The sequence below is a fragment of the Marmota marmota genome, unplaced genomic scaffold, assembly GCF_001458135.2.
Source record: "Marmota marmota marmota unplaced genomic scaffold, marMar, whole genome shotgun sequence".
Taxonomy (NCBI): Eukaryota; Metazoa; Chordata; class Mammalia; order Rodentia; family Sciuridae; genus Marmota; species Marmota marmota.
In genome coordinates, this window is record NW_025999977.1 from 38,754,421 (window position 1) to 38,781,822 (window position 27,402).

Sequence of the window (27,402 nt, forward strand, 5' to 3'; positions counted from 1 at the left end):
CTCCTTTTCTATGTGTTCTACCCAACCCTCCAAGCCATTTGGGTGCAGGGATAGTGGCTATGTTCTGCAATCTCCCCCCTCTTCACCGTGTAGGAGTCATATGGGCTTATTTTTTTGTACTAGGGATTGAACCCAGGGGTGCACTCTATCACTGAGCTACATCCCCAGTTCTTTTTGTTTTGAGATAGGGTCTCCAAGAATGGAGCCTGGGTAATTACTCTTAAACAGAAAAGACAAGACATAAATAAACTCTGGGTATCGGGAATAATCAATCTAACAAAATAACAGAACTTATTAATAATTTCTGCCTGGAAGAGTTTTCTCCACTGTACCACTTATTTTGTTCCTTACTGAAGAGTGTGTGTGTGTGTAAAACATTTTTTTTTTCTCCCTGTACTTCTATCTTGACTTAATCCTTATTTGTTATATGAAGAAATAGCCTCTCCACTTTAAAGTTTTTATTTCTGGTTTAAGTGCTCTTACTTTTGGGGCAAAATTTGAAAGAAAATATCACACAAACTATACTATTTTCCTAAAAAATGTGAAGTTGCTTTAAGATCAGCAAAAAAGAATATAACCTATAGAAAGGAAGGCAAGAAAGTAATTACAAGTATCTTGAAATGTTTGGTTGGTTTTGAACAGACAACTTCCTCAATGTGGCTGTCAGATGCTAGCTGCAAAATGTTCAAGTAACTCATCACTTTTACTTCTTAGATTTACCAATATTTTACCAAATAACAGCCACAGTTTTGACAATGAATCATTTGGGCAGTACACACTCAAATCAACTTTCTCCTAAGACTTCTTTTTTTTTTTTTTAAGAGAGAGAGAGAGAATTTTAATATTTATTTTTTAGTTTTCGGCGGACACAACATCTTTGTTTGTATGTGGTGCTGAGGATCGAACCCGGGCCATACGCATGCCAGGCCAGCGAGCTACCACTTGAGCCACATCCCCAGCCCCCTGAGACTTCTTTCTTAAAGAGACAAAAGCAATTATATGGAGAATGAAAATTTGAGCTGTTTATTTGTGGCAAATTTCATCATAAGGCCAAGGTGTCAAAACAGTAATACAAGCAGTCATTTTGAAACTCTTACCATTCATTAAACAAATACTGTTACTGACAGACCTTTTCTATCATTTATAAAAGGTCAAGCACTCTAGATCAGTCAGTGAAAAAAAAAGATCTCTGCCCATGAGCAGTGAGACTGATCTAGACCCCAAGATTTTAAGGGCCAAATGTTAACAGTCTTAAGGAACACCCAATGTCTTAATGGTTCCAAATCAGTAACTGCTATGATGGAAAATGGAATGGATTACAATTCGTGTTAATCCGCCAGTGAACATACTCAAAGAGTTTAAGGATTTTGCTTGCTAAAACAGATTAGGTCTCTCACTCAAAAGAGGCCATGCAGTATAATAACAGGAAGATTTTAATCTAAATCTTTGATTAGTTGAATTAGGTGGAGTCACCAAGCCCCAGTGGGCTACAAAACCTGGTAATTATCCTGGGAAACAGGAGATTTGTTTCTAAAATCTCTTACTGATATGTTTGGAACAAATGTATGTGCTTAGTTGGATCCTGGGTCTCACACAAGATTTTCTGAGGTAATAAGTATCTTACTAATTTTAATTTGATAAACTGAATAGACTCATGAGTTCTACCAGACATAAACCTCAAATAACTTAAACTTCACATCTTTCCTCTCAGGAATTTTTATTAAATCAAGAGCAAAAGACAAAGTTCATGTTAATTCATGAATGGTAGAACAGGTGTCAGCCCATCAATAACTTATTAAGTGTCAACATTTTCAGCAACTGTTACCAGGGGGTAATATGCTAAGGGTAGTCTGATATAAAAAGTTTTATCACTGTAGTTTATTTTCTCAACCACCTCCCACCCACCCCCAAGAAATAAATATACTAGGGGTTTTAATATGTTTCAACAAATTTGCATAACAATCTGTGATAGTTCCAGATGTTTAGCTGTGGCGTCACTGCTTTGGGGGGAATAAATTGGCCTATACATCTATTGAATTACTCAGATGAGGCAGCTGTAAAAATTAACACACACTTCACTTGGTGATGCAGGCCTGATTGAACTGGAAGCCTTCAGAAATAGATCTTAGGTTATATCTTTTTGCATGTGTAACACTTGAAAAGAATGTTGAACTTAGAAGCCTCAGGCAATTAGTCCTTTCAAATGTTACAGCTGTGTCATCCTTAGTCCTTTTTGTTTTTGAGATAAGGTCTTGCTAAATTGTTTAGGGTCTTGCTGAGTTGCTGATTTTGGCCTTGAACTTGAATCCTTCAGGGTCCCAAGTTGCTGGGATTACAGGTGTGTGTTACTTTATGTGGTTCAGATGCATCTTTAATTCAGGTGTGATCTCACAAGGAAAGGGAGATGGAAAATTAGGTCGGCTGTGATAGCAAATTCAGCCTGATCATCATTGTTCTCTAACTGAATTTTTAGCATAAAGATGTAAAAAAGTTAATTTGTTCTTTTGGCTCAGAAGTTTTGGCTCTTACAAAGAAAAAGGAACTTATAAAACTGAGCATATTTCATTCCCCTGGCTGAATATAACAGACTTTTGTGTTCTTAAGAGACACAGTGTAAGATGTTCCTGACTTGCCTTTGATGAATTCTTTTGAAAGGTGTGTTGCCCCAAACACATTCATACTCCAAATTAATCCATTTCCCCCTCTCAATTTAGCTGAATTTATTTAATCAAAGAAACAAACCATAAATGAGGTAGCATTTTTTTTTTTTGCAATTTTTATACCTTTATTTGTTTATTTTTTTTGTGTGTGGTGCTGAGAATTGAATCCAGTGCCTCATACATGCTAGGCAAGTGCTCTATCACTGAGCTACAGCCACAACCCCTGAGCTAGCATTCTCGAAGCATGACGATTCAAAGCTCTGCCCATGGGTAGGCAGTATGTACAGAAGCAAAGGACACACAGAAACAGCCTGACTGGTTATGGTTCAGCATTTACCTTTTATGGACATTTCTGGCAGTTTGAGGGCATTGACTTATTGAAAGCTCAGCTGCTATGATTAGCTGAGACTCAGCTGTTTTACTAGTTACAAGGACAGATGTTTCTACACATCCAACAGAGTTATGTCCTGATAAATCCATGAGAAGTTGAAAATATTGTAAATCTAAAATGCATTTACTACAAAGGACTGGTCTGTGCAAAGGGTGAACAGTAGACATAGAATTATAATTCATTTACTCTCCTGATTATATTCTGTGTGACTGGGAACTAATAGCCTCTGCTCCAGCATCAAGACACAGTATCCTAGAACTTACTGCTAGCCTGTAAAAAGATCAAAATTCAAAATTTTAAGTCAAATAATTTAAACTCAGGGACTATCACTCAAATAACTCAATAATGTGAATTGTGAATCAGGTACTGAGACCAAACATGTCCATTTGATAGTGACAGAAAGTGGTGTTAGTGCCCCAAGGTTTTGTTCAATATACAAAATTGAAAGGCATGATTGAAAAGATGGGAACTATTTAACTTGACCTAAGCCTGCCTCTCTGTACATTGCAAACCTTTAACAACTTAATACATGAAGAAACTGCATCCTAATTTGGGAATATATCTGAATAATCCCATTGTAGGTAACTTCATGCTTTCTTCATATTTTTGTCATTATAACTGTAATGAGATACTTTTGATGTACAAAGCATAGTTCCTATTTAAAGCTTTAAAAGTTTTCTTCCTGGCATTTTTCAGTTTAAAAAAAAAAAAAAACAACAAACTTCAGGATTGATTGAGTACTCTACAAAAATAAAGTAACACTGAGTAGTAAAAGATGACAACACTAAACCAATCAGTCCTTTGCTGATAATTAAAACCTGTCCTTAGACAAAACTAAAACAAATAATGTTAAACAATTTTAAGTGCAAAAGATTGACTGCATGGGCTGGGGTTGTGGCTCAGTGGTAGCGTCCTCATCTAGCATGCATGAGGCACTGGGTTCGAACCTCAGCACCACATAAAAATAAAGACAATAAAGTCCATCAACAATAAAAAATATTAAAAAAAAAAAAAAAAAGATTGACTGCAGTTGATTCTTTCAAGAACAAACAAATTGACCATAATAACCTTGCTTTTTCTAATCCATATGATCCTCCTTATAATACATATCTAGTATGTTTAATAATTTTGAATGTCATAACATTTGGGTTAAACTGTATACAGAAAATCACTACACTGAAAAAAGCAAAGAACGTAAGTCAGTGACATGGGAATTCCAGGTTATTTTTCTCCTGAGAAATTTAATTCAGTAGCAATATTACCAACTTGTGATGAACACACTACTTGTGAATGTTATTAAAGTGCTTTTAAGAATGCTTAAATAATTTTTCAACATGGTAAATTTCTATACTTTAAATTTATGTCCAATATTAATTTGCTTAGTGAGTATTTTTTCACATTTAGTCTTGACTTAGAGAAGTAGATGTCTTCAATAGAAAGCTTCTATTAGAAAATGCACAATTTATACTTCAATCAGGAAGTTATTAAATCACATTAGATAAAAGCATGTGTGAGGGCTGGGGATATAGCTCAGTTGGTAGAGTGCTTGCCTCGAATGCACAAGGCCCTGGGTTCAATTCCCACCACACACACACACACACACACACACACACACACACACACACGCATGACCTAATCTAATATATACGCAGTTCATGAACACTTTCAGAAAAGACTCCAATGTCAAAATATATACTTAAATGTCTCAATGGAAAGAAAAAACGAAATAAAAATACTTAGCCAAGCTTCATATCAATTAGACAACTTTTACTAAATGAGAAAACTACATTTAAAATGTGCTTTAAAACAAAATGGAATTAGGAAAAAAAGACATATGCATTTTAAAGAACTTTTGCACTGTGCTGAAAATCAAATATTTCTTGCAGTAATACAATGCGCCAATCCATAAAATGTAAGTTAACAGAATTCTCAATTTAACATTTTCAAAGACAATATTAAGGTCAAGAATTTCACGTCTATGGTAGCACATATAGAAGGGTATTATAAATATGATGTCCATCTCTGTGAAGCTTACAAATTTGACAATGCTCAATAAAAGATTTTAGAATCACATCCAATGAATCACAAACCTGTGTCCTATAAGTTCTCCTTCTAAAATCTTTATGTTGACTTTTCTACTCCTTGCCATTGTTAATTCTAACCCTTAAAACAAAACAAAACAAAAACAAGAAATGCTGCAATAAACTCTTGATCATGTACAGAAATTATTGCTACTATAGTTCACTACAAAGCATATCTATACAATATCATATGACCTTTGATTATGAAAAACCAGAATTAAATCTTTAGTGACACAGCCTTACAATCGTATACAACATTCACATGGCAATATTAGACAGTGAAGCACCCAATACCCATAGTTGACAATATGTCCCACTGACCAGCATCCATTTTAAATACATCCTTCGTACAGAGGGAAGAAAATAGTGTCAGCTTTCCAAGGCTTGTCAAAAAAAGGATTCTCATGTTCTGTGGATCTAAAAACAAACAAACAAACAACAACAAAAACCCCAAAAACAAAACTGATGCAGGTGAGGGTGTTATCAGGAAGTAGGCATGCCAAAAGGTGTTTCGTGCGAATTAAAACCTAAAGCCAAGGTACCACATAATCACATTACCAACTAGTTGGGTGATATACTATATGAGCCTTATCTTAAAATTAAATGAAATGCTACTGCACAATAGAGCATCAATAAGTTAAAAATTAGAGTGCACAAATCCAAATCAGTGGCAATTTCTGTAAAAAGCAAAATATTCACTATCAGCTGTATGTATGCCCAAACTGTTTGATTAAAAATTATTGGATTGAATAGTTTGCATATTTTTAAAACTATCAATCTCTAAAATTCCTTTTACTGTAATGAGGCATGTTTTCTTAGTAAGAGCAAATAGATAAGTAAAGGAAAATAATAGTTGGTGAATGTCTTTAAAGCTCTTCCCATGTTTCACTTTTAAAAATGTTTCAGAAAAAAAATTAAAAATAGTTTCCATTATTCTAGCAAAAACAAACAAACAAAACAAGCCCAAAATAATTAAACAACCAAGCAACACTAAAACCACATTACACAGATGGATCATCATGCTTTCATCTGATTTAACTATCACATCTAGTTTAACTGGGATGCTTTTCAACTTTAAAAATTGTGGTACATGAAGTTGTAACTTTAATGGATAATTTTGAATTTGGATTTAACTTCTTTTGTTGAATATTATAACAGAGTATACTTATTACAATACAGTGTAGCACATCTTTCTATTAGAAAAAAATTTAAGATCCTTTACCCGTCTCCTTAAGTTAAAGGTGTGACATCATAAAGGGTGTCAAATGGCTGGATGGTTTTACAGTGCACACTTATATATTATGAAGTATGTCCTTAACAAATCTGATGGTTTCTTTATAGAATTCCTTTCTTCACCTTTTCTTCGGAGGATTAGCTGTTCGAGGTGGAGTGACAGGACGTCCAGAGTTCAGTCCACCATACTGGTACTTAGCTTTCTTTTCAGATGGTTTCAATATCTTAAAGTAAATAATCCACAATATTATTCTTTCAAAATAGCACAGTTTATCAAAATGTAACAAAATGTAGAATAAAATAGCAAAATATGATAAATATTTCTCATATTTGAAGACTGTGCAAGGGCTACATACAGGTGTAACTCAGAGGTGGAGTAAGTGCCTAGTATGCACAACGCCCTGGATTCAATCTCCAGGACTAAACAACAATAAACAAAAGATACAAATATCCGAAAACTTATTGTGTATTATTCTATTAATATTTTAGTAGAAAGCTTGAGTACACTAACTCTATCAAGTACCCACCTTAAATTTAAGACTTTTTTCAAATTAGTATATCTCATCGGTTTCAAGAGTCAAAAGACCCAAGCTCTTATAATCCTGACATATTTTGTTTAGCAGGTAATTAATCTCCAAGTCATAAAGATTATCTATTTGAAGTAGTCAAGTCAAGGTTATTTTCTTTTATTTTGTGGTATTAAGGATTAAACTCAGGGTCACTCTATCACTAAGTTATATCCCCCACCTTTTTTTATTATTCTTTTTTTGAGACAGGGTCTAAGTTGCAGAGGCTAGCCTCAAATTTGCACCCTCCTGACTTAGTCTTCCAAGTAGCTGGGATTACAAGCATACACCACAGTGCCCAGCAAGCCAAGATTTTAGCACACATACAACCATGGCCATAATCTTATTTTAGAACATTTTTGTCCACCCCCACAAGAAACTTTGTTTCTATTAGCAGTCACCCACCATTTCTGCTCTCTGTCTCCCTCCAATCATAAGCAATCATTTAACTTACTTTGTTTCTGTAGATTTGTCTAGTCTGGACATTTCACATAACTGGCATCCTAAGTGGTTGTTTGTGACCAGCTTCTTTCAACTTTTATTTCCAAAGCTCCCAATAATACAATGTGTATTAGTAACTCATTCTTTTTTATTATTAAATTGCATTCCACTGGATATACCACATTTTGTTATTCCAATGGGCTTTGGGATTATTTTCACTATTTGGCTATTATGAATAATGCTACTTTGAACATCATGTATAAGATTTTGTGTGGACCTATGTTTTCATTTTTCTTGGGTATATACCTAGAAGAGAAATTGTTGGGTCAACTCTATGTTTATCCTTTTTGGGAGGTGGTTCTGGGCATGGTTAACCTTTTGATGACTACCAAACTGTTTTCTAAAACATTTGTACCAACTATATAAAGTTTTGAATTATTCCATTGCTACCATCTGACTTTTTAAATTTATACTCATCCTAGTGAGTGTAAATTTTTTTTAAAAAATCTTCCTTCCTCCCTCCCTCCCTCCATCCCTCCCTCCTTCCTTCCTTCCTTGTGCTGAGGGTCAAACCTAGGGTCTCACATATGCTAGGGAGCACTCTACTGCTAAGCCACAATTCTAGCTCCCTAGTAAGTATAAATTTAACCTACATTATATACAGAAAATACCATGACTTTATAGGAAAAATATACAGAGAACATTTATAAAGTATTTCTTAAAACTATTCAGAGCTTGATAATGCCTTGGTGAAAGGAACATATTAATCCCACTTTCCATGAGAGCAACTGTTAGGATAAGACCTGAAAGAGAAATACAGTTGGCCCTATGTATTTATGGGCTCTGCATTTGAAAATTCAACTGTGGACTGAAAATATTCAGAAGAAAAAATGTATACTGAACATGTACAGATGTTTCTGCCTCATCATTAATTCTCTAAACAATAGAGTACAACTCCTACTTACACTGCATATGCACTGCATTGGCCCAAGTAATTTAGAGATGATTTAAAGAATACTGGAGGATGTGCATAGACTATATGCAAACATTGTGCTGCTTTATATAAAATGACTTGAGCAACCTCAGATTCTGTTATCCACAGGGAGCTCTAGAACTAATACCCCATGGATACCAAGGAATAAATGTACAGTGTGTACATGTGAAGGATATAAAATAACCTTTACAAAAACAAAGTACTGAAGCTGTTTAAATCAGTGAACAAGAACCATCTGTGAGCAGCACACCAAAGCTACAGTTGGTCCCTTTTCAAAATATCAATGTTTCTATGTTTACAAAAGATACTTTAAGATGATTTGGAAAGTACCTTAGGTAAATTTTCTACTTCATTTTCATAAGAATTTATAATATATTGCTCTCTCTTCTCAATGTCTATCCTACCTGTTCATCTTGCAAAAGAAAACAAAACCTATCCATTGCCTTCACATTACTAGGTAAGCCAATATCCAACAGTCATATGGAGGAATTCAACTGAATCAGGATCCCTTGACACAATTCAGATTTCCTAAAACTCTTACATTTAATATATACCAAAAGAGGCTGGAAACTTTTTTGTGATTAGAAATAAGATCTCTAAAGAGTTTCAGTGACAATCATTCCTGCATTAAACTGATTTTTACCACTTTGCTCAAGGGAAGATCACAAATCCAAAAGAAAAATCATTATGACAATATTTTCAATTAGATTTCCAGTTGTTAAAAATTTACATATATATCATACCTGAAATGAACACATCAAAGTTTCATCCACACTCATCATTCCACCAGCATTGTCAAACTCGCCACAGTAATTTGGGGCTGAAAATAGGGTCACCAATTGTCGTTTAGCAAAAAATTCATATCCATCTTCCACCACCTGTCAAAGGAAATGTTAAAAGTGAAAAACACTTAACTAAAAACTCAAAAAATCATATTTCCAACACTCATAAAGGAAGGAGGGAGAACCTGGTAGGTATAATGTCCACAGGGAGCTGGAATACCAAGCACATCTTTGATAACACTGTAATCAATTACAGAATTCTTAATTAAATGAGCAAAAACAAAAAAGAGACTTTGCTAAGAGCCTTTTTCTTGTTTCACTTTTAAACTTACCATACTGAAATACTGAAAACATTTACTAAGTTGGGTTTAAGTCACACATGCTCCTTTGTTAGCTGCTGACAAATTGAACTTTTATTAAAATGCTTTTCCTTATTGATTTAATATGATTTCTAAATTCTGTTGTCAATTCCTAAGTGATTTAAACAATCAACTCTACAAATGAGAGGTACTAGCATTTTATATTTATTTACAATAGGAAGATTACCTTTTTTTATTTTTAAATTTTAGGTGGATACAATATCTTTATTTTATTTTTATGTGGTGCTGAGGATTGAACCCAGTGCCTCACGCACACTAGGTGAGCACTCTAACATTTGAACCACAACCCCAGCCCAGAAGATTACCTTTTGAAGTCTATTTTAGATATCCTTCAACAAGCAAAATTATACTACAATGTTTGCTAATATAAGAAAGAGCCTCCAAAATAATTTACTTTTTTTTTTTAGAGATAGAGAGAATTTTTTTAATATTTATTTTCTTTAGTTTTCAGCGGACACAACATCTTTGTTTGTATGTGGTACTGAGGATCGAACCCGGGCCGCACGCATGCCAGGCAAGTGTGCTAACCGCTTGAGCCACATCCCCAGCCCAAAATAATGTACTTTTAAAAATAACTCCTACCTCAGTATTAGGAACATGTTTCTGTTGACATTTACCTTATGATAAAATTTCAATATTATCCATTTCAATTAAAACTGTGGCCACCTCAGGCTGGAGCTGTGTCTCAGTGGTAGCATACTTGCCTGGCATGTGTGAGGCACTGGGTTCAATTCTCAGCATCACATTATAAATAAATAAAATAAATAAATAAAGGCCTATCAACAACTAAAAAAATATTAAAAACTGTGGCCACCCCTTCTATCCCCAGCTCATAGTAGTGCTTGGCACTCAGTACTATGTTTCTTAGTTGTTTGTTTATTCTTTCAAACACTTTTTTAAAGCAAATATGTGAAGTTTGTATTATTTCTTATTATAAGCCTCAACTGTTGAAACAACATGACTAAAAACAAGCAGAACGGCAGGTGTAATGGCACATGCCTGTAATCTCACAGACTAGGGAGAGAGGGAGGAGGACCTCAAGTTCAAGGACAGCCTCTTCAACTTAGCCAAACCCTCTCAAAATAAAAAATAAAAAGAGAGCTAGAGATGCAGCTTAGTGCTAGAGCACTCTTGGGTTCAATCTCCCAGTACTGCCGAGAAAACAAAACCAAAACCAAAAACCAAGTAGAACAGGATTTGGGAAGTTTCAAGAAAACAGCAAACAAAGTAGATAGTTCAATAACTTGAGCTTTAAAAATCATTACCTACATGTATTTAGACCACTGAATAAAAGTATACAGTTGGAAAAATAATTATCAGTGGGGATTTTAGTTAGGAAACTTAGCAAGTCTGCTCTGAAACCTAACAGAATGCTTAATTGTCAAAATTATAAATAGAATACTTACTGATTAAAAGACAATCAAAAGCAAAAAGAAAAGGATTTGAGAATTTCATTCAATAGAATAACAAGAGAGAGAGAAGAAGCGAAGATGGCAGAGCGAGGAGCGCCTCGGCCATCTGGCCGTTTGGCCTCTGGGCCGGGGGCGTGCAGGCCCCAGGGAAGCCGAATGCATCTGATGGACCATGTGAGAATTCTTGTCACACAGGATGAACACTTTCCTGACATTTAGGTGCTTTTTATTCATCTCAAAACAAAATTCTGAACTCAGGATGTGGCAGGTATTTCTATGTTGTCTTCTAGAGCGGGTAGTCCTGCTTCTTTTATCCAGCCACTTTCCCTACTGAAATAAGGATACCTTTCTATACATTACCTCCATGGTTTGGATTGGAAAAGACTGCTTTTCTTTTGTTCCACCTTTCAAATTCAACACAGAAAGAAGCCCTTAGGGTGCAGTTATCCTGCTGACTTCTCCCGGAAGAAAAAAAGCAATTGATGGCTCTTCTGCAATTTGCTTAATTATCAAAAAATTATTTTGCAAGCTGAAGGCTGACGTTTAATTTGAAACAGGTGCTTAGGTCATGGTATTTGTGAATTCTTAGCCTTTTGCTCCAAACAAGAAGACTAATAAATGGCAAGTATGGATGAAAAAAAAAAAAAGAATGACAAGAGAAACATGTGATACATATATAACATACAGAGGAGAAGAAAACGGTCGTTTTTGTTTATCACTTAGGATTACACAAAGAAAGAGAACTAGGCAAGCATCATGGGGAATAAAACCTAAAGAAAAAGGAAGTACTATAGACAGTATAGAAGGAATTTAATAAATTTTGCTTTAACAAATCAATAACAAGAAATCTTGAATATATTTGTAAATTTAAAAAACTCAGTAACCTCAAATGTGGCCAAGAAAGATTTTCATCTTTCCTCTCCATTTTCTTTCTTTTTTCTTGCAGTGCTTTGGATAGAACACATGGCCTCCACCATGCTATGCCAGTGCTCTACCGATGAGATATATTCCTAGCCAAGAAAGATTTTCCAAAATGCTTTTCGATCAATTTATTTTACACTAGTTATGTTTGGAAAACATGGGAATTTTTCTTACATAACAATGATTGTATCACAGTTAATACAATGATCACATTCTGATATCTTTTTTTGGGGGGGGGACAGTGCTAGGGATTGAACCCAGGGCCTTGTGCATGTAAGGTAAGTACTCTACCAACTGACCTATATCCCCAGCCCCACATTCTGATATCTAATATCCAGTCTAAAATCTAATTCTTCAATGTTTCATTTTTTATAGTGTAGTTTGTCATTATCAAAAAACGATATCCACATAATTAAGGATAACATTTGACTATTGTCCATAATATATAAAGACCAAATAAAAAATCTAGACATCATATAGAAAGCTTCAGCAAAGCACTGAAAATGTTGTTAGGGTTGCACTATACTGTGTACAAAAACATTCTTTCCAAACATTTCATGTAGGGCAAGATAAGGTTAACAGATCAACTATCAACTGTGAGATCTAGTACTGGCTCTGCCTCTCCTATTGCTTTCCTTATACTAAGTCATTTGAGCTTTTTTAGATGTTTCCTTGAAAATAAAATGAGAGGGATATATGAAGTTAACAAATAATAAAGTATCCATGAGTCTTCTATTTCATACCTGATGAGCTCGACAAATCAAGTCTAAATCATGACGATTCAGAAATTTACTGACTACATCAGCTCCAAAAGTAAAGGAAACACCACGATCATTTTCTCCCCAGCCTTGCACATCCTTATCTGGGTCAGACCACAGCAAATCACAGAGTAAACCTTTAGAGAACAATACAGTAATGAAAAATACAAGTTAGGATAAAGCATCACATTTCATTTCTACCCTCACACCCTGTAAAAAACATGGCCCATCACATTTCACTTTTACCCTCACAAAATGTCTTATTTCCTTAAATCAAAAAAAAAAGACATTTCTGTATTTACTGTAATAAACAAGACAAATCACTTGTCCCCAAGATATGCCCATCTGTCTTATAAAGCAACTATGCAAATATAATCTTGCCTGGTTTTTTAAGGTAGTACTTTCCACTATTTTCCACATATAGGAAATATGTGTATAGCACACTCTGAGCACAACAATATATCTGTGTATAGTTTTCCATCTGAATAACCAGGTGATCAGCATCATTCCATGAATAGTTAGTTTATCCTTTCCTTAAGACATACATTGTGAGGGCTGGGGTTGTGGCTCAGCAGTAGAGTGCTTGCCTAGCATATGTGAGGTACTGGGTTCAATCCTCAGCACCACATAAAAATAAATAAATGAATAAAGGTATTGTGTTCAACTACAACTTTACACACATATATATACACACATACAGACACACACACACAACATATATTTTTTTAATAAAAAAAGACACAAACTGTGTTTCTGAGTGTTGTGTTCTGTTCTATTTGCATATTTTATTTAACCTTGAGTCACCAACACACTAAGGTTTTTAAATAAGTTGCTATATTTGATAGGGCTAATATACACTTAATTTTTTTCTTCAGAATTATTTTGGTTTCCTTTGTGTTTCCACATAAATTTCAGAATTAGGATGCAATAGCACTGTAATTACATCAGATCTACAAGCCAATTTAAGGAAATAAAACATTTTTTAATGAGGCCTGGAGGACTTAAAAAAAAAAAAGTGAAGGAACAAAATCAGATCAAACCTTTGACTCTAGTAACGTTCTGGGTCTAGCAAGAGTTCAGGACAAAAATATTTATCTGGGCATCTTCATGATAGTAATAGTAGTAGAAATCATAGGGGTGACTCAGATTACCTTTGGGAATATAAAGACTACTAAGTGAAATCTTGAGGAATTCAAACATTAGGTAGGCAATAATAATAATAATAATTACTTAATGTTTGAATAATAATAATAATTATTTTATTTTTACTAAGCTCTTGCTATGATGTTTTAAGAAATCTACCAGCACACAAAAACCTATGGGTTTTTAGTCTTTAGTTATGACTGATGATGACTCTTGAAAAACCACACACACCTCCAGTCTTCTATAATGCTTCTACATTCTAGTCTGTTTTCAGGGATGAAGCAGTGAGCAGAAAACCATGTTATTAAGAATTCATAATTTCAGAGTGACAACAAAACTATACAAAATTAAAATAGTTATTTAAGATTTGGAAAATGTGATAGTTTGTTGCATAAAAAGTGAAACACAATAGTAACAATAAGAATCTAAAATTCTTTAGTCTGGCATGGGGACATATATCTGTAATGCTGGTAACTCTGGGAGGGTAAGGCAGGATTGAAAGTTTGAGGCCAGCCTAGGCAACTTAGCAAGACCCTGTCTCAAAATAGAAATAAAAAAGGGTTGGAACTACAGCTCAGTGGCAGAGTGCCTGTTCGTTCAAGCCTTAGTATCACCACCAAAACAACCAAACAAAAGAACCTGGAGTCAAGATTCAATGATTAATGAATAAGCACCACGATCAATTAGGATACTATTTCAAAGACTGTGTGTGTTAATTTATAAATTTAATTTCTGAAGCCTGCACAGAACACCAAAGATCAAAATAACCGTTTTTCAGCAACTCAGAAATTTCCATTAAAATATACTGAAAATAGAGACTTAATGTCACTGATTTATATCTGAACTATAAAAGAAAGTATAAACAACTAAATATATATATATTTATATTATATCTTATTTTAAAATGGCATTTTAAAATGTTATTTAAAGACAAAATTCTATTAGGGTTAATCAAACATTCAATAATTATAATCAAAATCTGTGGGGACATTCAACACTTTTCTCTTTGATAAGTGATACAAGTAAGCTATTGATATATGCAGTGAAGTAACATTACAACATTCAGTGTTTGAGATGGCCTACTGATATCAGAGGACTGTACAACTATTTATAATGGCTAATGTGTATTCGTGAACTGCATGTAGAGTGATACTATCAGGTTTTCAGTACACTGAGCAAAACAATCCAATGATACTTCAAAATGAACAACTAAATGCAAGTGAAGTCCAATTTAGAGTTTTATGGGGCTGGGGATGTGGCTCAAGCGGTAGCGCGCTCGCCTGGCATGCGTGCGGCCCGGGTTCGATCCTCAGCACCACATACAAACAAAGATGTTGTGTCCGCTGAAAACTAAAAAATAAATATTAAAAATTCTCTCTCAAAAAAAAAAAAAAGTTTAAAAAAAATAGAGTTTTAACCTTGTTTTACTCAGGTACTGAACAATGAATAATTTTTAATGCCTAGATGTCTTCGAGTCTTTAGGAAATGAACTTATTTGGTTACTATCCAGCTCAAACTTTCATCCCCCTTTAAAAAAATTACAAATAATCCTCATCAGAAAGTTTAGGACTTTTTTTTTTTCCATATACAGTTATGTTCCTAATAGAATTCTGAGTCCCTCTCTTACCCCAATTTCCATGGTGAATATGTTTAAATTTGCTGAGAACTGATGAATCCAGTAAGTGGAGATCTGATTACATAAGTAATAATGGAATGATTAATAAAGTAATTTTGTTTAAAAAAAAAAACTCTTTGGCAGAAACAGGGAAAGGGAAGTTTTACTAATGTTAATATTTTTAATAGTAGTATAAAAGTGTGATATAATGAAATGATGTTTTGTCTTTGTTCCCATTTTGTCCTAGCACAGATCTCCTAAAACCCTTGCAATTTGAGTTATCTTTTGTTTTCAGTAACAAGGCCCTTCTGACTCTATGGTAATAAGATGATTCATAAAGGAGTTTCTAAAAAACTTCAGGATAAGTGCTGTTCACCAGAAAGACCAACCATGTGAACAAAGGCAGCCCTTTCCTTCTCTTACCACTTCAGGCCTGGAAATAAAGTTCTATTAAAAAGATTGTTGAACAACACAACTTGGGGAGCTTCTGGGTGGATGAACACACTGACATGCTGGGAAGGAGACATGCCTGGAGAGGGCCCAGAAGTTGGGCTAGCTGCCCACAATGTCTTTCCCTGTTTATCTCTTCCATTTGGCTGCTCCTCAGTTATAACCTTTATAATGAAGAAGCAAATATATCAGAAAAGGAGGATGTGCTGAATTCATTGATAGGTGGGTGTAAATGGGTCACCTGAGGATTCCACATGCAGCTGGTGTCTAAAGTAGGGACAGTCTTGTGGAATGGAGCCCTTAACGTGTGGAATTTGTGCTAATTCTGGAAGTTAGCACCAGAAATTAACCAGACACCAGTTGGTATTGAAGAACTGATTATGGTTTGAAAATCCACATGCATTTGTTATCAGAACACAACACATAAAGGTACTGATGTTTTAACCCATTATGTACTATCATCCCGTTAAAAAAATTAATAAAATTGCTGGGCCTGGTGGTGCATGCCTGTAATCTTAGCTACTCAGAAGGTGAGACAGGACTGTGTCCCTGTAGTATGCTGTTTTTAAGTCCTTTGAGTATAGACTGAGGATAGCTGGGTAAAATGGTGATTCCATTCCCAGTTTTTCAAGGAATCTCCATACTGCTTTCCATATTGGCTGCATCAATTTGCAGTCCTACCAGCAATGTATGAGTGTACCTTTTTCCTCACATCCTCACCAACACTTTTTGTTGTCTGTATTCATAATAGCTACCATTCTGACTGGAGTGAGATGATTTCTTAGAGTAGTTTTGATTTGCATTCCTCTAATTGCTAAAGATGATAAACATTTTTTCATATATTTGTTGACTGTATAGCCTCTTCTGAGAAGTGTCTGTTTAGATCCTTGGCCCATTTATTGATTGGGTTATTTGTTTTTTTGGTGCTTGGCTCACAATTCACAATAGATAAACTGTGGAACCAACCTAGATACCCTTCAGTAGATGAATGGATTAAAAATGTGGCATATATACACTATGGAATTTTACTCAGCAATAAAAGAGAATAAAATCATGGCATTTGCAGGTAAATGGATGGCACTGGAGAAGATAATGCTAAGTGAAGTTAGCCAATCCCCCCAAAAAACAAATGCCGAATGTTTTCTCTGATACAAGGAGGCTGATTCATAGAGGAGTAGGGAGAAGGAGCATGGGAAAAATAGACGAACTCTAGATCAGTCAAAGGAATGGAAGGGGTAGGAGGGGGCAGGGGGTTAGCAAGGATGGTGGAATGTGATGGACATCATTATCCAAAGTACATGTATGAAAACATGAATTGGTGTGAACATACTTTATATATAACCAGAGATATGAAAAATTGTGCTGTATGTGTGTAATAAGAATTGTAATGCATTTCGTTGTCATTTATTTTTTAAAATCAATTAATTTTTTTAAAATGAAAAAATAAAAACTATAAATAAATAAAAAGGCGAGGTAAGAGAATTCCAAGTCTTATAAATTATTCATTTTAAGTTTTTAAAGTGTCTATATATAGGACAATGGGACATACTGGCTTAACCAAAAGTTCATAGGAGGAAGCACAGGAATTTAACTACATTCAATTCAGTGGCATTTTACAATACAAATGCCATGGTTAGATACCATAGTACATACACAATACTCAAATATGAGCAATTTTTTTTTAATTTATAGTTGTAGATGGATAGAATGCCTTTATTTTATTTGTTTATTTTTATGTGGTGCTAAGGATTGAATCCAGTGCCTCACACTTGCTAGGCAAGTGTTCTGCCACTGAGCTACAGCCCCAGCCCTCAGCAATGTTTTAAAACCAATAGAGATGTTAGAACAAGTAACAACCATGCCTATCATCTATTTATAAAGTTACACCAGGCTTATTTGTTAATTCAGCATTTTATCATCAACTAGACTTATTTGCTTTTCCCCTACTCGATTCATTTTTTTATTTGACTTAAGAGTTGTTCTTAAAGTTGGAATAGTCAATAATTTACACAAAAATTTTTAATCAACTTCATATATAATTTTCAAAAAATTAATCATGTCTCTAGAGCTTTCAGAGCTCTAAAAGTTTGAACGAAATACAGATGATGCAAAAAATAACAAAGAAGGCAACTATCCTTGGCTAACTTTAACTAAAATCTTTGGATTAATAGGGCTTTTTGTATTTTATTTTTTTGGTACCAGGGAATGAACTCAGGAGTACTCGACCTCTGAGCCACATCCTCAGCCCTATTTTGTATTTTATTTGGGGACATGGTCTCACTGAGTTGCTTACCACCTCGCTTTTGCTGAGGCTGACTTTGAACTCAAGATCCTCTGTCTCAGGACCAATGGGATTACAGGTGTGTGCCACCATGCCCGGCAATTTAAAAGGTATGAATGAGGGAACTTAGAAAAGTAAGTGGAATCAACAGCAAGATCTTTTTTTGTGATACATTTGAAAGAACCACATTAAGGTTGCATAAAATTTTAAAAGGCATACATTTTGGGGAATGGTTAATGAGAATACTCTGTAGTTAGCTTACTGACTATAAAAGTAGTCTCTATTATTTATTAAACCAATCCTACTTCCACTAAATATAATTAGGTTCAAATATGTCAACATTTTACACAAAACAAACTTCTTTACATATGTACCTGTATCAGGGACATCAGTGGGTCTCATAATTCTCCGAATCTGCTCCATAGATTGCAAGTCTGGTGATAGTCCTATAAATAAAAAGATGAAACATAATCCTGATGTAACAGAACATTATCATTATGTTGTCTTTTCCATCTTTCCTACCAAGGAAATGAAGTTCTGTTTATTATATTTCAAAAAATTTCTCAAGGAAAGACCCCCCTTTCTTTCCAACCATTTCTTGTCCTTTGTACAAAGACACTTAATTACAACCCTTCCCACCACTTGCCACTTTATGAACTGTCTAATCTTAAATATTTTTACTCCCAAGTTAAAATGCCTCATTGGTTCCCTAAGAATCTTTCCTCACATCCCACTCCAACATGCTCATTATTTTCATGAAGGCAGGATCTGCTGACCAGAAGGATAAACAATAAAAAACACATGAAAATATTTGTAATATACAAACATAAGCTATTAATTCTCTCTGGTAGGCAATCCAAGTGTCATCACAAAGAACAAAGCTAAACATTCACATTTCATACTGCTGTATTTCTATTCTTAGCTATACCAATGTGTAAGAACTATAATCCCTTAAATGTTTAATACCTACTGGAAAACATGTCTCAATATAATGTGTTGTTAGAAAATAAATCATTTATTGCCTTAAGCCTAATCAAGTGCATCTGTCTTTTCAGCATTTTCCCAGTGTAACTCTTTCCATATAGTGATGAAAACAAATTTTCTCAATTATTTTCTTTTTTTTTTTAATATTTATTTTTTAGTTTTCGGTGGACTCAACATCTTTATTTTATTTTAATGTGGTGTTGAGGATTGAACCTAGCGCCCCACGCATGCCAGGCGAGCGCATTACTGCTTGAGCCACATCCCCAGCCCCTCAATTATTTTCATTAAATTACTTCCCTATCCAAAATCTGATACTATTAAACCATTTAACAAACTCCTTTGCTCAGTATTCAAATCTCTAGTCTTATATCATCATTCCCCAATGTGTCTTTGACATTCTAATCAGGCACACATTCCCTAAACTAGACAATACACAGACTGTCTCAAGTCCTTTTCACTTCTCTAAAGTCCATTTACCCTCTAAAACTCATGCCTCCACAAACACGTGCCCTACACTTTTCTCCCTTTTCTAGTTTCTCATAATAATGTACTGTCTCTAGAAGTACTGACGTAATTAAATCATTTATTACTTAATGTTTCTTAAATATATTTTAACAATAGATCTGAAAATTCTTCAAGATGATCCATTACAACATCTACCTAAGCGCTAGACATGTTAGTTATTCCAATGAATTTTTACAAATTCAAATCATATAAAATAACTTACATTCTACCAAGAAATTACTTTTAGGACTAAAGGAGACACATTGCACAAAGCAGCAATATGTAAAAATTAAGTTCAATTACATTTGGATTCTGATGAAAGGTATTTACATTGCAATACATAGGCAAGAAAATAATGATCATCTAATTTTTACTGACAGACTGGGCATGGGATGCAGCTCGCTTGTAGAGCACTTGCCCAACATGTATAAAGCTGCGGGTGTTATCCTGAGCACCACAAAACAAATAGAGGCAAAGACAAGACGTTTAAAAACTAAACCAAACAAACAAACAAAAACCACAACTTCTAGTTATCCTTTTTTTATATATGAGAAATTTTTTAAAGAATTAAATTTTCATTACTCATACATATCACAAATTTCCAATTGTTTTAGCTATGCTTAATACAGTTTTAATTGCTTCAGTTTTCACATAAGTACTACTTTGTTCCCCCATAGCATTCTAATTATTATAGTCTTTTCTGAGTTAGGGAACAATAAGGAAAACTCCTAAGGCAAATTTATTACTCTACCTCCATGACAACAGAAGATCTTCTCATCCACAATGGCAGCTATAGGCAGACAGTTAAAACAATCAGTGAAGGTCTTCCACAATTTAATATTAAACCTTCGTTTGCCTGTAATAAGAACAAGCAAATAAATTTAAAAATCTAAAAGTTTTTCCCATATGATTTCAATTTTCTCTTTTGCTTAACCAGCACTTTCCCCCTAGAAGTACAAGTTATATAAAAATAAGTTTGATGAGCTGGGAATGTAGCTCAGTGGTAGAACACTTGTCTACCACATGTGAGGCCCTGAGTTTCAACCCAAGCACTGCAAAGCCAGAAAAAAAAAAAAGAAAAGAAAAAAAAAAAAAAGAAGAGTAAGTTTAACACTTCAAAAAAGGTAACAAATATATTAAACACTAGCACCTTCAGTAAAGTTACAAAGACTTCCAAGATTTTGTTGGGTGTTTTATGAAACAAACACATCAAACAATTTTTGTCTTTTAAGATCACTATAATACAAAAGTTTAGAAATAGCCTAATAGGTATTGGTTCATCTTTTTCCTTCAACTTTAGCACTAAATACCTAACCAAGTGAGTAAGCAGAAGTGAAAGGGGTCCATTTTAACTGTAATGCACTGAGTAAAAGTATAAAATTACTGCCAAAAAAGAAAAATTTGCAAGTGCTTAACTTGATATTCACTTTTGAGTGAATTACATCTTGGCACTATAGCAAGTGCAACAACATAAAGGCTATAATTTTCCTGTAGCCTAGCTTAAATAGCTACAACAAAGATGACCTCAAGTGCATGTTCACCTTTTTAAGACTTACTTGATTTTCCCGATTTGGCTTTAAGTTCAACTACCAGAAAAGGGATGAAAGACACAGGTACTAATCTCCTATGTTTTTAGGCTACAGCCTATCTCTTAATGAGTAAGTGTAACTCCAAGCACTGTTTACAAGCTGCTCTCCCATGCATTATTCCATTTGATGTCACTTTTATCCTCAAGAATATTCATACCTCTATTTTCGTTTAAGAACACACCTATATACTTATATTCCTTAGGTAGCTTGAGGAAGATGTGATTTCATGTTCTTAACCTACTTCCCTTCTACAGGTCTGCTTTCAACAAGTCAAACCACACACTACATTATATAACTAAAAATAAAATATAAAACCAAATACAGAATCATTCCCATTAGAACATAAGCTCCATGAAAATAGAGGTTATCTGTCTGATGTACTGCTATATCCCCAGTGTTCAGAAGTGACTGGTGTGTGTGTACACATGTATACACACATATATATTGTCCTCAAACACTTGTCAAATCATTATATAAATCAAGGAGACAAGAGTTTAATTAGGACTCTACCATATTTAAAGATGGAAAAAAGCAAGAGTAGATTCTAATGGGGAATGCTACAGTTAAAAAAAAAAAAAGAATAAATTCAATTAGAAAATTACCATAATTGATTCTAAATTGTAATTAACCAAACATACTCACTCCCAGTCAATCTAACAAAACTAACAGACAAAATTTGAATATAGTAGGGTAATATAATAATAGTAATAATACTTGGAAATACTACTACAGAACATTAAATCAGTTATTTCCTACTGATGAAAAAGAGCACAATAAAATAAGGATACCCCAGAGTATTCAGTATCTGTCTGGGTTTGTAAATACAGATTAAAATTCTAAAAATAAAATTTGACCTTTTTTTTTCCCGTGGGGGGAGGATTAACAGGAACTAAACCCAGAGGAACTTCATCACCGAACTACATTCTCAACCCTTTCTATTTATTTTTTTCTTTTGAGACTGGGTTCCACTAAGTTGCTTAGGGTCTACGTTGCCGAGTCTGGCCTTGAACTTGTGATCCTCCTGCCTCAGCCACTGGATGTGCTGGGATTACAGGCATGCACCACTATGCCTGCATAAACTTTTGACTTTTAAACAGTTTCACAGAATGTTTCAATAGTTCTTGTGACACAGTGCTAATAAGAGCTTTGGTCATATCATAAGAATGCTGTGAGCTAAAAACTTCTGGACATTAGAAAACCTGAAGCCACTACTGATAGAGACCTGTTTCACTTGGATACCTTACTAGGTAAACTAATTATTAAAACAGGGCCTTTTCACCTAAGGAAACTACAGTCAATCTGAAACAACATGACCAAGGAGATCCCAAGAAACTAATTTCATTAGTAATATGGTTCCCAGTTTCAAGTTTCCTTTCTTAGGCCTCTGTTTTTTAGTTTTAAAAAACTTTGAACTGGAGGAATTCCTTTGATCTGGAAACTTATTAAGAAGATGTTTCTATAATTTACTTTTCTTTTTTTTTTTTTTTAAAAAGCAAAAATTATATTTACCAAGTGGCTACTAGCAGAAATAAATTGTACAAAGAATTTCTCTAAGGTGAAGCCAAAGAGGTGGATGGTAGACCCCAGAATTCACAGGATATCACATGAACAACAGGGATCCTCCATAAGCCCTGGATGAAACTAACATGCAGTTAAAAAAAAAAAATACTTTTTACAGCATATTTCTGTAAGTTTTGAAAAATGCATATAATTGGGTAACCATCATAACACTCAAAATATGGACTAGTTCATCATCCACCAAAATCCTCTCCTTCTCCTTCCTTCATCCCTAAACTCCACCCTGAAAAGATCGACCAACACTCATCTGTTTTCCATCCCTATGGTTTTCCCTCTTTTTTTTTTTTTTAATTTTTTATTGTGGGTTGTTCAAAACATTACAAATTTCTTGACATATCATATTCGACACTTTGATTCATGTGGGTTATGAACTCCCACCTTCACCCCATACACAGATTGCAGAATCACATCAGTTACACATCCATTGATTTACAAATTGCCATCCTAGTGTCTGTTGTGCTCCGCTGCCTTTCCCATCCTCCACCCTCCCCCCAACCCCCACTCCCCTCCCTCCTAGTCCACCTATCTCTCTTTAATCCACTTACAGTTTACTTTAAAATATATATATGTGTATATATATACACACATATATATTAATATATATGTAAAAATTAGTGTCCTGTGCATACAGCACTGCTGGGACCCACTGTGNTTTTTAGGTCTTTAGGGAATAGACCAAGAAGGGGAATAGCTTAATTTACTTTTCTTTCATGTTTTTTTTTAATTTGTTTTTTAAACAGTTTGTATTACAATTTACTTAACAATCCAGGAATTTTGCAGCTATCAGTAGTTCCAGGGAAATTTTGGGTGCATTTGGGAATTCAGGAACCTTGGTGGAGCAGTTAATGTAGCAAACCTTGTAAGTAAAATACATGTATACTTTTGATAGCACATGAAAAGCAATCTCTCTAAAACTGAATGCACTGGTTTCATTTTTGGAAAAATGACCTGGGCCACTCAACATGGCTTTAATTGTTCCTGATGTTAGTGCACTGTTTTTTGTTTTTAAATAAATTCATGACCATCAGAAGATATCAATCTGACATATATGGCATCAGGACCTTCACAGCCACCAGAGGTTCTCTCCTCTTTATCCATTTTGTTCTTACAAAATTCTACTTTGGTTCCCTAGGAACTTTAGCGTTTCTTTTTAACCCCGTGGCCACTATAACCCTGTGTCATCCCACCACCACGCGCCCCCCCTGCCCCCGCCACCACCACCATAGCCCCTACCCCAGCTGCCTGACCCTTTCTCTATTAATTTCTTTTGTAAGTTTTTATTTTTACTTACATTCATCATAGAATCCATAAATGCGATTGATGCTAGCACATTCATGATTTCCTCTTAAGAGAAAGAAGTTCTCTGGATATTTGATTTTATAAGCCAATAGCAAACAAATGGTTTCCAAAGACTGCTTTCCTCTGTCCACATAATCTCCTAAGAAAAGATAGTTGGCTTCTGGTGGGAAACCTCCATATTCAAATAATCTCAGTAAATCTGTATACTGTCCATGAATATCTCCTAAAAAACAGAAAAAGTTAGTTTTAGAAAAATTGATTACTGTCACAAGCAGCTTCTACAAAACAGCTCCCAATGTTCAAACTCTTGTGCGATCCCCTCCCCTTAAGCAAAGGCTATTCCTAGTGACTTATAGAAAACAACAAAAATGAGATAGGCAAATACTTCCAAGATTAGGATATAAAAGATCACAACTTCTGCTTGCATTCTTACACCTTCTTCCCTGTCAATGGTCTATGGAGAAACTCATACAGCAAAGAACTGAGGGAGGCCTCTGGTCAATAGTTCATTTGAAACTGAGGCCCTCAGTCTATCAGCCCATAAAAAACTGAATCCTCTCACTATTGAACCTTGACAATCCTTATCCCAGAACCAGAGGACTATCAAAGCTGTGCCAATTCCTGACCTACAGAAACTGTGGGATGTTAATATTGTAAGCCACAAACTTTGGGGGCAATTTTTTTATATAACTGATAATATAGTTACTCTTACTATATAATATTTTTACTTTGATCTAATAGTAAGAACTAAGAAATACACAGTATAAATAACTTCTAATACCTTTAAGTTATTTTTACATTAAAAAAACATTTGAAAGAGTACCTTTAAAAAGTACAGGTGGTACCTGACTAATGATGGTTTTACTTATAATTTTATGATGCTGCAAAAGCAATATCAGTTAGTAGAAACCATACTTTTCCTAGGCTAGTGATTAAGTGGTACAATACTCTTTGGAGATGGCAGGCAGTAGCAGTAAGTTGCAGCTCCCAGTTGTTGGCCATGCAATAAGGGTAAACAACTGATATTTCACAGCATACTGTGTTGTTAAGCTTTGATGTTCAGTAGGTTAGGTGTATAAATGTATTTTTAGTCCATACTTCTTTTTTGGGGGGCACTGAACTCAGTGGCACTCAACCACAGCCCTATTTTGTATTTTATTTAGAGATAGGGTCTCACTGAGTTGCTTAACACCTTGCTTTGATAAGGCTGGCTTTGAACTCATGATCTTCCTGCCTCAGCCTCCTAAGCTGCTGGGATTACAGGCCTGCACCACCAGACCCAGCATAAATGTATCTTTAAGTTAAGATATTTCAATTTATCATGGGTTTATTGGGACATAACCCTATCATAAATTGAGGAGCATAATAAATCATTTTTTTTAATATTTACTTTTTTTTTGGCGGACACATCTTTATTTGTATGAGGATCGAACCCAGCGCCACACGCATGCCAGGCAAGCACGCTACCGCTTGAGCCACATCCCCAGCCCCATAATAATAAATCATTTTAAGATCATCTATAAATAATTACATTTGCTTCACTTAAATTCATAAAAGGGAATGATCATTTCTAGAGAATTCTAAACGTCTACCTCTTACAGATATTACTCTAAGCTAATTAATTTATTCAATTAATACTAATATCTCTTATTTGCTGGGCACTACACAAAGTAATATCAGGTGCATGATTTAATATAAAACACAAAGAAAGAGAATAAAAATCATTTAAGGAACATATTAAGTATCTACAAGTTACACAATACAAAAGTAGATTTAAAAAATATGCCAGAGAGAATTTTTTTGCATACAGCAAACTATCCTTGTTTAAGCAAAAGCATGTAAGCCTATGAAAGCAATGTCATATACACTAATAACTGCACTACAAAGAATACTTGCATTATACAAGCAAAAGCCAGTATGATACAGTATTTAAACCACTTCCTTCTGCTACATGAAGGACAGAAAAATATTACTTTCTATCCAAAAATTTTTCTGGTTGTAACAACAAGATCACTAGACTTAAAAGCTCATAACTTTATGCTTTTGGCCAAAAGACACTGAACAAATACAATGTATAAAGTAATATAATCTGCAACATAAATTTAAACACACAAAAAATTAGAAGACCATGGATACTGGTCTGTATTGATCCTCTAAATTCTATACATTTTTTAAAGTAGTGTACTGGAATGCCATTTCTCCATATCTTTGACAACATTAAATATCAATCTTTGACCTTTTTTTTGGTAATCTGATTGGAATAAGAGACTTGCTTTATTTATTTTTAATTTTTTAGTGGTACTGGGGATTGAACCAAGGGCCTTGAGTATGCTAGGCAGGGGCTATACCACTAAGTTACATCCCCAGTCATTTTTATTTTTGACAGGTCTAGCTGAGTTGCCCAGACTAGCCTTGAACTTGCAACACTCCGGCCCTAGCCTCCCACGTAGCATGGGCCTCCTTGTCTGGTTGGGACTTGTTTTAAATTGCATTTCACTGATTATAAGTGAGGTAGAGTGAGGACTTTGCTTAGTGGCCATTTTATTATTTCTAAGATTGGCCTCTTCGTATCTTTTGTTCTTATTGTACTGTTGTTTTCTTACTTCTAAGGACTCTTTATTTGTTACGATTTCTGGAACCTTTTTTTCTGTTGTAATGCTACAAATATTTTGTTGTCTATAACATCATTTTATGAAAGTTTCAATTTTATAATTGAAAATATAAGTTTCAACATAAATATGGGAAGAAAAACATGATTTGAAAGACTTGCTTTCAACTTTATCCATTTACATACCACAAATTTTCAGTGGTGCCTCCAATTCCAAAAGAATAGGCTGGCTGAGGAAGATTTCACGAGACTTGATACACAAGCCTCGGACTTCTGCTTCAGTCATCTGCACAATCTTTCCTGGACGACATCCTCGTACTGATAAACAATGAATACATGGTCAGTTTTCTAAAGTGTATACATAAAATAATAATCCTGAAAAAAAAAAGTTATGACCCTATTTTGAGGTTCAGAAGAGTCACACAGGAGCTAACTACCCCACTGGTGTCCTATGGCTAATGAGAAGGTTATTCTATGATTTTTGGCTTCTATCTCCAATGTTGCTAGATCCAATAAAGTTCCTCAAGTCTGTTGCCAATGAAATATAATCCTCTTCTTTGCTCTTCAGGGGCCAACTTGAGGTCTAGCAGCCCAAGAGACCTAAAAGGTTTCAGAGAAGGCACCCCCAAAGGTCTGGCCTATTCGCTTATCAAAACAAGTCCTGCATCTAGTAGGAGGCAAGAATAGCATCACTTAGAACTTAGTAGCTATGAGGAAAGGGAGATTAAAAGT

General features: G+C 34.7%; 1 protein-coding gene and 1 pseudogene across 1 annotated transcript; both read right to left on the minus strand.

Annotated features, from left to right (window-relative positions):
* Positions 1-4,797: 4,797 nt before the first annotated feature.
* Positions 4,798-27,007, minus strand: Ppp1cb (protein phosphatase 1 catalytic subunit beta). Its single transcript, XM_015479813.2, has 7 exons — positions 26,857-27,007; positions 24,055-24,285; positions 20,348-20,452; positions 18,483-18,554; positions 12,605-12,756; positions 9,110-9,244; positions 4,798-6,589 (listed from the first exon to the last, which is right to left on the minus strand). The coding sequence occupies exons 1-7, from the start codon at positions 26,954-26,956 to the stop codon at positions 6,485-6,487; spliced, it is 900 nt and encodes a 299-aa protein (XP_015335299.1). The 5' UTR covers positions 26,957-27,007; the 3' UTR covers positions 4,798-6,484.
* LOC107137393 lies at positions 23,463-23,967 on the minus strand (annotated as a pseudogene).
* Positions 27,008-27,402: the final 395 nt, after the last annotated feature.